This window comes from Pholis gunnellus (genome assembly GCF_910591455.1).
Source record: "Pholis gunnellus genome assembly, chromosome: 14".
Classification (NCBI taxonomy): Eukaryota; Metazoa; Chordata; class Actinopteri; order Perciformes; family Pholidae; genus Pholis; species Pholis gunnellus.
In genome coordinates this window covers 4,450,042-4,466,015 of record NC_136541.1, presented here as the reverse complement: position 1 = coordinate 4,466,015, position 15,974 = coordinate 4,450,042, and the positions used below count along the sequence as shown (strand labels likewise).

At 44.5% G+C, this 15,974-nt stretch overlaps 1 protein-coding gene across 1 annotated transcript in view; it reads right to left on the bottom strand.

The window, feature by feature from the left end:
* cadm3 (cell adhesion molecule 3) overlaps positions 1–15,974 on the bottom strand; it is an 80,800-nt gene that overhangs the window by 2,290 nt on the left and 62,536 nt on the right. The window contains exons 6-10 of the mRNA XM_079172703.1: positions 10,890–11,060; positions 10,198–10,288; positions 4,548–4,720; positions 3,106–3,126; positions 26–151 (exon numbers count right to left, since the gene is read on the bottom strand). Coding sequence (XP_079028829.1) covers positions 26–151; positions 3,106–3,126; positions 4,548–4,720; positions 10,198–10,288; positions 10,890–11,060 — 582 coding nt within the window. The remainder of the gene's footprint in view (positions 1–25; positions 152–3,105; positions 3,127–4,547; positions 4,721–10,197; positions 10,289–10,889; positions 11,061–15,974) is intronic.

The following is a 15,974-nucleotide window of genomic DNA, read 5'->3' as shown; positions in this document are numbered from 1 at the left end:
CTGTGTGGGTGTGTGAGCAGGTGACCTTTGTGTCTGATGAGGTATCTGCCGAGGACGATGAGGAGGCAGAGCAGGATGAAGACGATAACAGCAACCACCCCTCCGATCACGGCGTGGTCCACACCCGAAGAAGTCGACATGGCTGTGGGGTCTTAAGAAGAGGGTTTTTGGGAGAGGAGAGGAGAAAGGAGAAGAGAAATGGCAGTCGTGTGGTAAAGATAAGGGAAGGGGAGAATCGATAAGAAAGAAAGAGACAAAGAGTGATAAGAGCATGAGGGAGAAAAAGGGATAAACAAGGGGAGAGAAGGGAAAGAGAGACAGAGATTTAGAGCGGAGGGAGGAGGTGGGAGACGTATGAATATTGGTGGAAACGGGAGACAGATGATGAAAGGCAGCAGAAACAGAGAACGAGAGAGAGAGAGAGAGAGAGAGAGAGAGAGAGAAAGAGAGAATAATGGGGAGAGTGACAGAGAGAAGGCAGAAAGAAAAGAAAAGAACAGGGGAGCGGAGAAGACTTGTCAATATATAATACCCCGGCACAGCGGCAAACCTTCAGAAGACAAAGACAAGGATATGAAAAAAAAAAAAAAAAAAAGCCAGGCGAAAGAAAATAGGGGGCCACCACGTCACCCTTCATTAAAGATTGTTCGTGACTAAAATGCAACAGGATTGCAAAGTGGACCCACCAAGTCCCGAGCACTTGTAAGGACCTTGTGGGAACAAAGGCTGCTGATGTCGGGTGAAATCACTGCCCCCCTTTGTGCTCTTCTAAGGACTGAGACGCTCTGAAAACACTCAGTCGAGAGGAATCCGAGGCTGGATTAGCAACCAGGGAATGTGGGGCAACTGCTCCAGCACCCCAAAAGCCCCCGATTCTGATTTTGTGAGCATTTGATTCAATCGTCTGCGAGTTGAATCCAGCCACGGTGGATCCCAAATTTTAAAGACAGTATACTCAAGAATATTTTCTGAAAGCAGATATACTTTAATGTACTTTTAATTTAAAATAAATGTAGTTTCCATGGCTTTGTGTTTAAAGTTTCTGGGAAACTGCTGATGTAGTTAATAAAAAAAGGCCCCATTTAATGTGTGTTTAAATATAAAGTATGATTAGTATTAGTGTTAGACTTAAGTATTATGCTAACGTATAATTAGTTGGTTGGATTTTCAATCTTTTTTGATCATACTAAAGTATAATTAGTTTACTTTTAGTGTATACAAAAGCACAAAACGCTCACAAATCATTGACAGATTGGTTCTTTCACAGTGACGCTTTATAACCCAAATGCAGCCGTCTGTCGGCATGCACTTGTGTTATGTACTTAGTACTTGAACACATGTACATTGTGTCAAAAAAGTACACTCTAGTATATTTGGGTTTACTTGATGTACTGAAGAAAACAACAAATAGTGCTACTCAAAGCATTCAAGTTGTACTTAATATATCAAAGGCTGTAATTTCAAACATCTAAATTGTATTTGTCTGACAATTTAAGCGTTGAGTTCCAAAAAAAGCACACTATCCTTTAAAAGGAACCGTGTGTAGCATTTAGGGGCTGAGATGGAAAATAATATAAATAAATGTGTATTCTTTAGTGTATAATCACCTGAAAACTCGCTTGGCACAGGAGAGAAGTCTCACTTGATTATAATCTGCATTCATATATAATGCATGTTTACTTTGAAGGAGTACCTAAAAATGTATTGTCAATATAATACTTCTATACTAGTAGAAACATACGTGTATACTTGTACACGTATAGCTGAAAAGAAGATCCCTTTTCCTCGTCTCTAGAAAGCTGAGATGCAAGTATCTCACCCAACAGCAGAGATTTGATATTTTCAGTTTGCCTCACTTTGGCTACTCGCCCCTCAGAGGAGAAAGCAATCTATGCAGAAATAATTTGATACATCATTTATTTCGCCTGACTTTTCAAACCGGATCAGACGCTGGGTGTCATTTTTGAAAGGCACAACTCTAAAGCAGCACTTGTCATCCCGTAAAAAATAGACTTTTTTCTTTTTTTTTAAAGATGGAATGTAAAGGAAAAGGAGTTGGAAAGAAGAGACTGCACTCTGTGAATGTTTCAGGGGTCAAACCAATGTGAAGGGACAAGGACTCAACCGGGCATATGGGGAAACAGCTAGCTTATACACCCAACAGCACTGACAAGCAGAGAAATGAAGGCAGAACTGAAACCGAAGAGGGAAGGAACACATTATAACCAGCTGGGACACAAAATGATGGACTGAACGGCCAATTTTGGAGGAAAACAGTCACATTTCAGCCAGTTACCGAAGTGAAGGGGCATGACAACAGCCAGCCAGAGGCCAGCCACAGACAGAGAACAGAGAGAAGAGGGGAGGGGAGGGGTGGTGGGGAGAGGGGAGACTCTGAGCACCAGTCAGAATGAGACACACACACACACACAGAAAGTCAAACACACACACACACTCTGGCTGGCCGGCGTGGAGGTGAGAGGGGCATGCTGACGAGGCGAGACTGAGAATGAGCCCATAAATCCTGCTGTCAGCATCAAAGGAAAGCAGACAAGACCCAAGAACACCTCCAAGCCTGGAACCCCCACCCCCACCCCACCCAGCACACACACACACACACACACACACACACACACACACACACACACACACAGACAAAACGCACATATACAGAGACACACACAAAGAGGAAGTGGAACACCGTGTATATGACTTGTACCACTTAAGGGGTCATGCTCATGTGTGCGTAGATAGATGTTAGTGCCCAATCTGAATATTTGTGTGTGCATGTGCATGTGCATGTGTGTGTGTGTGTGTGTGTGTGTGTGTGTGTGTGTGTGTGTGTGTGTGTGTGTGTGTGTGTGTATTGAGCCTGCATGTATGGGCAACAACAAAGCATTACGTGGGCAGCAGTCTGAAATATTCATCCCTCCGCTCTGAAGTTCAAAGTGTCCCTTTTTTTTGTGTTTTTTTTCCAGAGTGACAGCAAAAGCAGACAGAGCTACAGACAGTCAGACCTACAGGTCGACAGACAGACAGACAGGTGGACGAAAAGTGGGAACGACAGGAAGTCAGAACGACAGATGACTGGTGGAAAAGTTATACCTGCACTGTTGTCGGCAGCATCTTCTCAAGTGGATGAGTAGATGGGTTGTTTGATGTTTAGATTGATGGATGAGTGGATGGATGGATGGTTGGTGAGATGAGTGGAGGAGTGTGTGTTTGGGGGGTTCGGGGTGGGGTTAGGGATTATCAACAGGAGGAAAGAGGAAAACAAGAAAAAAAATAGACATGAAACAGCTGTGAAACGGGCACACGAATGCACTTTTCCTTCATTGTGCTTCTGCAATTCTTCTCTCGCTGTCAGCTTTCAGTATGTGTTTGTGTCTGCAAGTGTGTTTGTGAATGTAAAACAAACTCCCAGTATCCTTGACTGCTACACGATGCAAGCACAGTTTGTGTATTGAGAAAAAAGAAAGAAGAAAAGTAGTAGCTTGAATGGTGTTTGTTTTTCCACTCCATTACTAAGCTTCTCGCATCTCTTTTGTTTGCAAGTGTCTGTGCAAGTGTGTAAACTCAGATGGTTTTACCTGTGAAAGTGTAAACTCCATCCAGCCGGACGGAAACTGAGGGAGTAAGGGAGGAGAATGGGGAGGGGGAGGAGGGAGTGCCGGTGGACGGAGCGATGCTCGCGGAGGAAGGGGGAGGAGGGGAGGAGGAGGGAGAGAGTGGCAGGTCGGGGAAGAGGGCGTTGGAGAGGGTGGTGGTGGAGAATTCGGAGATGGTGGTCGACGCGTCAGCCGCGGCAGGGTCGGGGGAGGAAGAGGTGGAGGGGGAGGTGGGGGTGAGGTCAGGAGGGGAGGAGGAGGTGGAGGTGGAGGTGAGGGTGAGGTCAGGAGGGGAGGAGGAAGTGGAGGTGGAGGTGGGGGTGAGATCAGGAGGGGAGGAGGAAGTGGAGGCGAGGTCAGGAGGGGAGGAGGAAGTGGAGGTGGAGGAGAGGTCAGGAGGGGAGGAGGAAGTTGGAACAGAGCTGGAGCTAGAGAAGACGTCATGAGGAGAGGAGGTTGGGAGGGAGGAGGTGGAGTAAGAGGGAGAGGTTGGAGAGTCCATGAAGGACAGGGTGGTGTCTGGGGAGTCTGGGTCCAAGGGATCTTGGAAGGAGGAGGAGGAGGCATAGGAGGAGGAGGAGGAGGAGTGGGCGTGAGCAAGCAAAGCGCAAAAATGGCCACGGATCGAACGAACGGGACACATAATAGTGAAAGGGAAAAAAGCGCAAGAACGAGCAAAAGCGGTTGGATGGCAAGCGGTGGCGTTGGTGATGGTGGCGCGGTTGGATGATAAAAAAAACAAAAAAAACAAACAAATAACGGGAGGAAAGAAACGAAAGAAAATCAGAAGAGAAAAAAGATGGAAGTACAAGCAAAAGCCACAACAAACGACAGAAATAAAGAAACGTGATGAAGAAAAGTAAAAGAAGAAGACATCCCCCCTCTTCCCCACCACACATTTTTCATTCTTCTTTCCCGCTGTTCACTTTTCATTATTACCTTGCACCAGGAGTGTGTACTCCCCCTGGCTGTTCCCTATGCCGTTGTCGGCAAGGCAGAGGTAGACGCCATTATCTGATTTATTGAGCCTCTCGAAGTGCAAGAAAGCACCGTCGACTTTGGCCATCGGGGGGAGCTCTCCGTCCTTCTTCTCCCATATGTAGGAGGTGGGCCTGTTGAGACAGGAGAGAGAAGGAGAAGACACAAAGAATGAGTACCGAGTTGAACTGTACATGCTCTGCAAATTCAAAAAAAAAATAAAGAAAAAAGTATACTAAGTAAAAGTAAAACTCAAAAGAGGGCGAAGTGCTGAGAGGAGAAGGGAGCTATGACAAGCGCTGCAGGACAAAGAAAAAAAATGATGAAATGATCAAGGGTGAAGTATAAATTGAAAGAAAAGAAATGGTTGGAAGTCAGGGGAGGCTTGGAGGAATGAAGATGGAAAAAAAGAAAAGATGAAACCAGGGGAGGAGAGAAAGTGATAACAAATAAGAGAAAGAGATGGATGTTGCAGTAAGAAACTAGAGAAGGGACTGAGGGAGAGAATGAACGATGGACAGAGTTGAGGAAAGCAGCAGACGGTAAAAAGTGGGAGAAAAAAGGAACGATGAAGAAAATGAGGGAAAGGAGGGCGGGGTTGGGAGGAGTGGCACAGCTGGAAAAAAAAGAAAAGAGATTAAAAGAGATGGAGGGAGAAGAAGACAACAGAACGAAGATCAGCATTTCAAATCAGCCTGCGTCAAAAAAAGAGAAAAGAAAATCCATTCTGCATAACAGATTGTGTATGAGAGAGATAGCGAGACGTGTCTTGATAAAAGAATCAATTATGTAAATGTACGAGTCCTTAAGCGCTGTACAGTAATTACAATGACGGGGAGACTGAAACGGGGACAGACCTGAATGGGCTGGACTGATTAATCGCTCTTGGAAACGTGGAAAAAACCCTCTGCGACACCTAAAGGTGCAATCTGTAGACTCGTGATGGGGGCCAGGTGGCCTTTTGTGCTTGGAAAGGCACGAACAATACATCTTCTCAGACCAATATCTTAAATTCTAGTTGGAAGCTTCTAAAAATTCGAATAATTCTGTCTGTTGATGCTGCCGGGCAAAATTGAAAGCTAATGAGAAACATCGTCTGCTCCCTTGACACCTGCTGCTGAGCAAACACTTGGGAGAATGTGGACTTAGTATGAAGCTCAAAGTTTTTGAATACGTGTCTTTTTTTAGGAATATAAATCCTAACAATGCTAAAAAAAAAAAGAAAAAAGAAAAAGAACAAAAAGAGCTTCAGCGTTCAGTTAGCTGTCCTGAGGCAAATTCATTTTAAAGCCATGAAGTTTAAAACAAGCGTGGCATGGTCATGTTTGGCTACATCGTCTGGTTACCTGCAATAAAACGGAGTCAGCTGTTGTATTACACCGCCTCCAAATGTTGGATGATACGCAATTAACTGAACAATTAACTTCGCATTCACGGGCTGTAACTGGTGCAGTGTTATTACACATAACGCTCAAAAGTCAATCGCTGTATTACAGCAGGTGGTTTAAGTGCGGGAAGCTGATTGGTCAGACCACGCTGATGACTCCCACCATGCATGCGTGTCTAAAAAATCAGCGTTTATATTCATGGCTACGAGCTCTGCCTAGGTGGAAGCTTCTCAATTAGCACGCATGCATTAATAAACACTGCACAAAAGTCATGATACGCTTGAAGACATTCGTTATTGCAATTATGGGTACTTTGGAGGTGCATATTCCTCCCTCTCCCAGCTGTAATTATTATCACGGTAAAGAATGCGCTGTTGGGTGTTTTTGCTCAATTATATTAACGTATAAAAACCTTTTTAACAGTTATTTCTACCAACATTATCTGTTGTCTGATGAGGTTTTTTTTACAGTTAGAGGTTATTAACGGATGGCGCTGGTATTACGTTATATTCTTCTTATATGTTCAACAAACCAACTCTCATTACTACCCTTGTCTGAGCCACTCAGTCCCAAGGCCATTGGTTCCGGAAGATGGACATATTTAAAGCTGCTCCAATCAATCTTTTTATAAAAACAATGGATGAAATGACTAATCGTCCGGCGCCGCGCTTCACCTCAGTGGAGTGTTTCAGCTTTTTCTCAGCTCTTGCTTTAACAGCCAGCAGTTTAATGTTAATGTTGCTCTGTGTCTGCCAGCTGTGTAAATAAACAAGCCACTGTTTGCATACTCGTTGGCTATAAAAACTTTATAAGGTGATAGAATGTGTTGTTTTCAAAAAAAGGGCATACTATGTTCTTAAACGAGCTGAGAACTAGCAACAGGAGTACAAATAGTGCTTTTGTTGGGGACTATTTTGAGCTGCGGATTATTAACACACATTTGGTTGCACTAGCGACAGCCGATGTACATTTGACTCAAAATAAACCATCATAACAAGAATCACCGAGTGCCATAATGTGGCTCATTGATGAGTTTGGAGCAGAATAAACTTCATCAGACTTTACACCGGCATTGACCTTAACTGTCACATTTAAAAACGAAGAATGACATCATGTTGATAATACACATACAAAGAATCATTTTACATATACAGTTATGATTACAGACTCTCCACATTATTTTAGTATTGTGGGTGTAATGTAACAACATAAACAAAGGACCAGATCAATATGACTGGTAGCATTATCATTATTTTTGAGCCAGATATCGGTATCATGACTTCCGATGATCGTTTAGAGAAAGTCTGACATTGTGACAGCTCTACTTGTGAGTAACACCGTCCTTGTTGGTTTTGGCCCTTCGTGGGAGTTGTTAACAGCAAGAGAAACATAGCATGTGGCCGGCCTTATCTTTTTACAGGTTGCAGATTACTGTAATCCTGTTACATGTCACCTGCCGTATTCTAACCCCGGCCATGACCTTGCTCGCACGAGGAAGCTTGCACGCAATAGATCTCCGTTTATGCACAGGCTTTTTAACTTCTAATGTGAAACGTCTCGGTTAAATGATTCAAGCTCAGACATGTGACGCTAGCACTCCCGGGCGGTGCTGATGGAATAAACGGGAAATATAAAAAAAGAATGTCGAGCACAAATTCCTTTCTCTTCTATTAGAAAGCACTTGCTGCCGGGCGTCAAGGAAACACAGTATTGCATTTGATACGGTAAGTTATTCTTTTGAACCTGACAGGATGTGACCACGGAGAGAAAATAGTGTGTATCACGGAACAGAGTGTGACGTTCCCTGAGTTTGATTGGGGAGGGCAGCTCGAGGGGAGGAGAGGGATCCGAGCGGCTGGGCGTGTCGTGTGGAAAGGTGTCGTCGCGGTGATTGGGTTTTGACTGACAGCTCCGTGGGGCAACCTGTATCTGATTTGATTGGACACTAGATCATCCACAAGCGGCAGTGCACACAGCTCCCCTTCTCTAGCACAAGCACACACAGACACGCTTTCTCTTGTTTGCTCTCCCTCTCTGACTTAGTCATTCGTTGCCTGTCACCAAATCTTTCCGTCTCCTCTCCGCCCACGCTTTTCTCCACCTCTCTGTCTCCTGTCGGTTTGTTTTCTCTCCCCCTCTACCTCTCCTTACCTTGTCATTTCTTTTTTGCAGCAATCTCACAGTTTCTCTTTTCTCTATAGCCTTATTTTTCCTTTCTACATACAGCCTCTGCCACTCAGTGTACACTTTATGTAAAACCTCTCTGTGTATCGGGATCCCAGCGGGAGCTGAACCCTGGCACTGTCAGGGCCATTTTGAACTACAGAGAAGCATTTATTAGCATCGAACATGACTACATTTTGTATAGAACATTCATAATTCACTGGCCACTTTCATCCAGGGTGTATCACAAATAAACACATTATAGCATAGAGGTGGTCCCCGTGGGAATTGAACCCCGGGCCGCGGCACACTGTTCACGCCTTGCTTTTCTGCTGTCGATAATTCATCGACTCCCTTATTGCCTGTTAAAGCACGTTCATGTCATGACAGCCACCTCCTCCTGCCCCGCCCCCTATCTGTTCCACCTGCCAATCAAACTAACCGGCTAGTCCTATTCCTCTTCCTCGCCACTCCTGTGATCAGCCGACAGGGGAGGAGAGAGGGGAGAGGGGAGGAGAGAGGGTGACAGGAGAGAAGAGCTGGAGGGAGAGGAGGAGGAGGAGGAGGAGGAGGCGGGATGGGGAGTTTAGGGGGGGAAAAAGGTGTGAGGAGAGATAGAGCAGAGTTATAGGATAGGACGGGGAGAGGAGGAGGGCAAGGAGGCATCGTGACAAGACGGAGAGGAGCGAAGGAGCCGTGAGTGACACGGCGGCGGAGAGATAACTGATGATAGAGGGATGGAGGGAGGTAGGGAGAGGAGAGTGGATCGATAGGGCTGGTTGGCTGAAGGTTCATCTATAATGCAGAAAGGCCACAGGGAAACAGTGCATTTGGGTTGGCAGGACTTAAGACGGGGAGGGTTGCAGGTTGTTGTGTCTGTGAGTATCGGAGTTATTGTGTACACACTGTATCAGTGAACACGCAAGAGCTTGTACAAGCAGATGTTTTTTTTTCCGCTAACGGCGCCCATGTGTGTGTGTGTGTACGTGTCATGTTTGAACAATTGCTTTCTTGCAAGAGTGGATGTCAGAAACGAAACGTGGCGATGCGTAATTCCACACATTTTTTCAGTCTCTAAATGTGGGTTTGTTTACATGTGTGTCTGCGTCTTCACATGCTGGTCTACAGTGCCTCTGGAAATCTACTGACACCCTCTGGGGCAAGGACAGCAGCACCCAGCCTGCTCTGTTTATTAAGAGTCAGGGCTTCCATCGGTACATTAGTAAGAGCGAAAAAGGCCTGTGAGAGAGGAAGCACTGGCATTGTATAAATGATGGTCTATCGGGTAATTCACTAGGCATACGAACAATAGTGGTTCAAGAGATGGAATTGAGAGATGATATGAGTACGGGCCGTGAAGAGGCGATAAAAAGTCTACAAGCACTGTGAGAAAGACAAGTTACATAAACCCTAAACTGACTGTCCATCAGGAACGGTCCTCACCAGAAAAATCTGTGCCATGTTTGAATAATCAAAAGATACCGACCTTGCGTCGTCCTACGAATAAGCGAAGGTGGAAGTAGCATGTCATAGCATCTACTAAAATGTGGGACCTTGACGCCAACAGCCAAAGACGATTTCTTCTAACCGCGACCCGAAACCTTCACCATTTAGGTGGTTAGTTAGTTGCTTAAACCAGACCGTGACCATGGAGGTGGCAGGTCAGAATAAAACCGAGTCGTATGAGCCGGTAGGACTGGTAGGAAGATGTGTTTGTCAATCTCCAGTAAACAAACACTTCACTGAAGCTCAATTGTGAATTACATTTGCAACGTTCACCATACAGAGTTGCCACATGAACCACTGTGGCATACAGAATGTACCACGTGTACTATTAGGTCGTCTTTCTCCAGTGAAACGTGAGCATGAGAGGAAGAACGTCTTAGTTATGTCGCAAACTGCCTGAAGTTATATTGAAGTAAAAAACACGAGCTAATGATTGTCAGTCGGCAGGAGACTGTGTATGTGTGCATGTGGTGTCTACATTGTGTGTTTGAAAGTGTGCAGACATGGTGTGAATGAGACGTACGTGTGTGTGTGCGTGTGTGTGTGTGTCTTACTCAGGGTTGGCGTTGCCCGAACACTTAAGATGAAACTTCTCCCCCTCTCTCGGCAGATTGCTCTCAGGCACAATCTGCGCATTAGGGGAATCTGTAAGTAGAAGACAAACACACACACACACACACGCACACAGACATAATAGTTACATAACACAGGACTCATAAGCGCGCAGACAGGCACCGACAGTCTCATTCATCCCCGTCTGAAATCTACTCCCATCTGCATCCTGTAGGCGTCCCCGTCTCTCTGCCTCCCACCATGACATAACCCCCCTTACACAACGACATCACCTTCCCTCAGCGATGCAGTGCTGCCGCCTCGCCCACAGGGTGGCAGCACCGACACAGACTCCGACGTGGCTCCATTTATGGTTTTCATTTCAGATAATAAACCTGCTCCTCTTATTCACAGTGACTCAAGTCTGATCAGGTGCGCCAGCAGAGGAAGGTTAAATTCCTGCGTGGTCAGTATTACAGGTAGCTGATGTGAAACTACTGGAGCAGAGATCAAACCGCAAAGGAGGAAAATGTGACTCCGCTGCCTAATAAAGGAGAATAGTAAAGGCGGAAATGTTAAAAAACAGCAGTTTGAGGTTTAACTTTGCATCTCCCCTCTCACGTCCGTCTGTCCTCTACTCCCCCAGCATCCTCTCTGTCTCCTCTCCTCCCCCAATTTCAACCGGTTGACTCACACAACACCCGCAGAGCGCGCTCGCTCCTCTTGTCCCCCGGCGCGAGAGAGGGATGGTCGACGGCGCAGGTGATGAGGGTGTTGTCGTCGCTGCGGCTCACCTCCAGGGTGAGCTCGCTGCTCACGTTGTACGTGGGATCGTCTGGGACGGACTCCACCACGTCTGGACGTCCTGAGGTGGAGAGGGAAGAGAGAGAGAGGGGGGGAGGGACAGTCAAGAGGAAGGTGTCTGCATCTTAACCAGGGACAATATCAACACCAGTACAACGCAGACACACACACACACACACACACAAAAACCCACATACACTAAGGCACGTACACCAAGGCACCGAATAAGGTTCCTTTACTGTAATTAGGATGGTTTAATGTTGTAGAACTGTGCAGAGCCGCAATGACCCCCATTTGTTCCAATTAAATGAAGAATGCCTTTTCTGTGCGGTTACCTTGTGCCCCTGGGTGTTTCGCGCTGCTATCTGTCATTATATGCCACAGACTCTGTGCGTCTAGCAGTGCATTTACTCACATTTCTAAAGCAATATCACACCTTTTCTCTTACAGCTGACTCATCCGATGGTGTACACACAAATGTTTTATCCAATAAAATTCCATCACGGATTTCAGGACGACCCTATAAGTCATCGTATAAAACCTGCAGGTCCATCTTTGCCTTCAAGGGAACTCGGACGAGCAGGAGCCACATGAGGTCTGAGGTGTTGTAGGTCAACATAAAATGTATCAACAAGTTTTATAATTCATTGATGTGTTGTAAAGTTATCAATTTAGCTTAACCTCCAGCCTCTTAAATGTGTGTGTTTACTGCACATCACGTTTTATATCATTGCCCGTGGAATATCTGTAGGTTTTTGAACTGAAGTGATTTGAAAACACCATCTTGGGATCTGAAATAATTACGATGGGTGTTTTCCTCTCTTTTCTGATATCTTACAGCCTAAGCTATTAATCTATTAATCAAAAAGCTCATCTTGAGACAAGCGTTAGCTGCAGCCCATAACATGCTCCATTTTCCAAAGTGCTGGGATTTTGGTCGAATTGACTTAAACGTACGCACGTGTGACAGGGTCTGAATAACAACTCCAGACTGTGTGAGAACAGTTTGACACGGTCAATAAGGTTATCAAATCCTGTCAGTCGTGCACTCTGCCACAACATCCTTGTCCATGAGGAAACACGTACAGAGAAATGTCCATCTCAAAGCTCTTTCATGGCATCTTCAAAGCTGCTAAAGTCAATGTTGCATGTTGTTAACTCCTAATGGCAGCCAGAGTGAGCTGAAAATTTCAGTTCCCTCAGTACCCAGAACTCCTGTAATGTAGCATCAGTAAACTGCTCACAGCACGCTCGTGTTTTCTAACCAGGCCAGCCTGTGATGTTTCATGCAGCAGGACACCAAAGGGACGACAGAGGCCAAAGATCTAATGTTGCTAAGTCCAGCTTTCTTTGGACTCACTTGCTGTTGCTTAGGAGACAGCTCGTATTTCGTTCACGGAGTACGAGGAAGCAACTAAACCCGAGCACAGAATTTTTGTTTTTTGGGTCAAATAACGAGAATCTACAGCATCTTAACGGCAATCTGTTGCAGCCACGCTTGTTTCTTTTGTAGAGCGATAAAACAGGTCTGCTTTTATGATGTAAGTGTTAAGTAATAATATGCACAGATTTTCACATTGAGACGTTTGATGTCGTCTCCCTTTGCATTTTTTGGCAGCAGCCACAGCGGTCTGTGCAGGGGGAAGAGGAAAAAAGGAAGAACCGTGCAGGTGCTAGCGGGTCTGTGGGGCGGCAGCACCGGAGTTACACCAAGTATGAAAGCATAAACACAGCGGAGACCGTCATCCGGATCTCACACTCTATTGTAAGAAAAGAAGAAAAAAAACATAAAACTGGGTGGTCGGACCGTGAAAGTGGTTGGTGAATCTTGGAAAGTGGACCAGAACCTTATCACTTTCTCTTGCGTGGAGTGACACACACACACACACACACTCTGGCTTGCACACACAAGCATGGGCACATGTAGGTCAAGCTTATGAATAACATATACACAGAGGAGACAGAGATAATGGCAGGGGAGAAGATTGGAAAACACACGCTTTTTCCTCTGTCTGCACTCTCAAACACACCCTCCTCCCCTACAGAGAACTCTTCTAATACCACTGAATCTAATGACATCTCTCGTTTTATTACCATAACCAGTCCTCTGACCCGCAGAGAAAATTAGTTTACCTTCCAGGTGCATTTCAATAATCCTACGCCACTCAGACGAGTCCTTTCGTCTCTCTCTCTCTCTCTCTCTCTCTCTCTCTCTCTCTCTCTCTCTCTCTCTCTCTCTCTCTCTCTGCACACACAAACATAGACAGTATACAGCCTTTATTAAAGACCGTGGATCTCTAAAACCAGACCTGGGAATGAATAAAACATCCTGTTTGTTGTCAGTATTTTTTTTTTTAATACGTTTTTCAGGTCAAAAAAGTCATGGAAGTGACTGAGAAAAGAAAAAAGATGCAGTCGCTTTAGGTGTATTTTTTTCACATGACAGCTGTGGATCACATTTCCTCATAATTTACATTTCCTCAGTTCATTATTCGATAATTAAGAGTAGATTTGCATGTCAGGTGCAAGTGGAGCAACAAGCGTATCGGGCTGGGAAGCAGCAACATGTTGTCACACTGGATTAGGTAACTAACAGACTCCCTCTCTTAAAGGGCCAGTTCATCCAAATTGCAAAACAAATTCATGTTTCAGCCAAAGCAGTTTTTCTTCCCGTCGAGGTTTTCAGATATTCGTCTTTGATATCCCCGTCTCTACGCATTTAAAATGGAGTTGAATGAAATTTCAATTGTGCTGCACACAGCAGTGGAAAGGACATTTTCCTCACATCCCGGTGTTTTAATAACTTAATCCACAGAACAGGCTGAGAACAGTTTTTCATACTAAAAAAAACGTCTCTGTTAAGAAGTAGTGCCAAAGAAAACTGTGCCCAGTGTGTTTTGTGGATTACGCAGAGTAGACTTGCACCGATTAGACTTTTTAAGTCCTGATACAAATACCTGGGCTTTGAGTATCGGCCGATACGATACCAGTGTTTAATTAACAAGCTGTGCCTCACTGTGTGGAAGAGACTGGGGTCATTCTTCTATGTGTAAGGCAACATCAGGCTTGACTTAAACAATGCTTTCTTAACTACGTAAAACAAAATATAACAAATAAATTACATATACATATATAAATATATATAAATGTACTCTCTTGTTATCTAATATAATAATGGTTTTCGGTGCATTTCTAACCCAGAGTCATCAGGGTGCTGTTTCAGGAAACAGAGGTCGATGCTGATTTCTTGTCTATTTCTTTTTTTATACTTTGAGCCTAAAACACGATTATCAAACCTCTGTGTTAGGGATAAGTCAAAACCTGGACAAATAAACTGAAAACCTTAAACGGTATTAAAAGCAGCTAGAATCATTTTTATATGCAGACTGCACACTACCTGTCCAACTCCAAACGGCAGACAGACACAGTTAACGGCCAGCTGGTGAACGTAGAGGAGCGTTTAGCAGCTCCATATTTACCTGAAGACCAAAACAGAGATGAAAGACGGTGGATATTGGACTTGCATTCATTCACGACCACGACTCCAAATGAATGACAATGCTGCTACCTATCTGCTGGACGTCTATTTAGGCAAAAGTTTGCTTCTGCACCACGTTTGACATTCATATGACATCTGTATAAGCTGATTGAATGTGAATGAGCTGGTTTCTGCTGCTCCAAAGCAGCCAAATAATCAATTAATGTGCAAAATATAGAAAGCTGTACACGCTGGTGAACAGGTCTGTACGTTGACAAGCAGATTGTAGAACAGACCATGCAACAGAAAATGTGAGGCTGTGGAGGTAAAAATAAAAGCTGTGAGAAATGATATAAAAGAAACGGAGCTCTCATCCGTCAGCATAAATTAAAAGCCAGACACATCTGCAGAGAAGCGTAGATACAGAGAGCTGCAGGAATGAGCCTTTAAACTTCCAGTTCCCTCGTCTCGAAGTCAATGGGTTTTGTGAATGGATCCCCGAAACAAGGTCTGTGGTCAACACAAGCTTAAGTGATTGTAACGTTTAAAATACCCGAGTTGTGAATTTTGAAGCTTTCACGTGTCTAAAAAAAAAAGGCCCTCGCTATAGTAGCTAAACGAGACTGTAAAACATCACCACGAACACGAGAACACGAGGTACACGAGGTACACCATGTAGCTCAGTGCTGGTGACGTGAAGTCATGTGACCGTTAGTTCTTTTATAGCCGTACGTTAGCATTTTACTCCTGGCGATTGTATTTACGCTTCAAAAATCATGAAAGTAGTGTTAATTTGTGAAGATTATGTTGCTTAACAAAAATGTGCAAGTAACAGAGCTTATTTTATGTAATAATCCAAAATCCAATGGAAGAATCCCGTTGGCTTTTTTGTCTAAGGAACCAGTGCGAAGCTAACTTCCAGGCTGGCCTACAAAAATACGTCATCCCTTTATACACATGCCTCTGTTAGAGCGCTCACAGCCCAGTAAATGAACTTAGTTTAATGTAAACTACATCCTCAAGTCACAATGATTGGTTAACGTCGTTGCCTTGTCACGTGATTCATTACTATCGAAAACAGTTCAAAAGTTTACAGTTCACAAAAATAGCTAATAATTACAAAAACATATATCCTCAAAGTAAAGTTATTAATTACTGATACATCATGAAGTATATTATTCCAGCATTAGCGGTGTGTGTGTGGGGGTTTCTCCCTCTTAAATATTTTAGTTCGACAATACTCCTAAAAATGTAATAGGATGTCTGTACTTTTTATTAAAACTTCCATTCCTCGAATAAAAAGGTGGGCAACCGGCACATCCCTGAGACTAACTCCCCCCAAGGTGGTGATGGGATGCAGATGAGGAGCCGGTGCTGTTGATGCTTCAACCCTCAAGCGTGCAATCCACCGTAAAACGATCATATTAGTAGAATCAAACAAGTGGATGCAGCAGTTAGTGAGTCCAGCTTGTTTGGGCCTTCAAGGCTGGAGAAGTG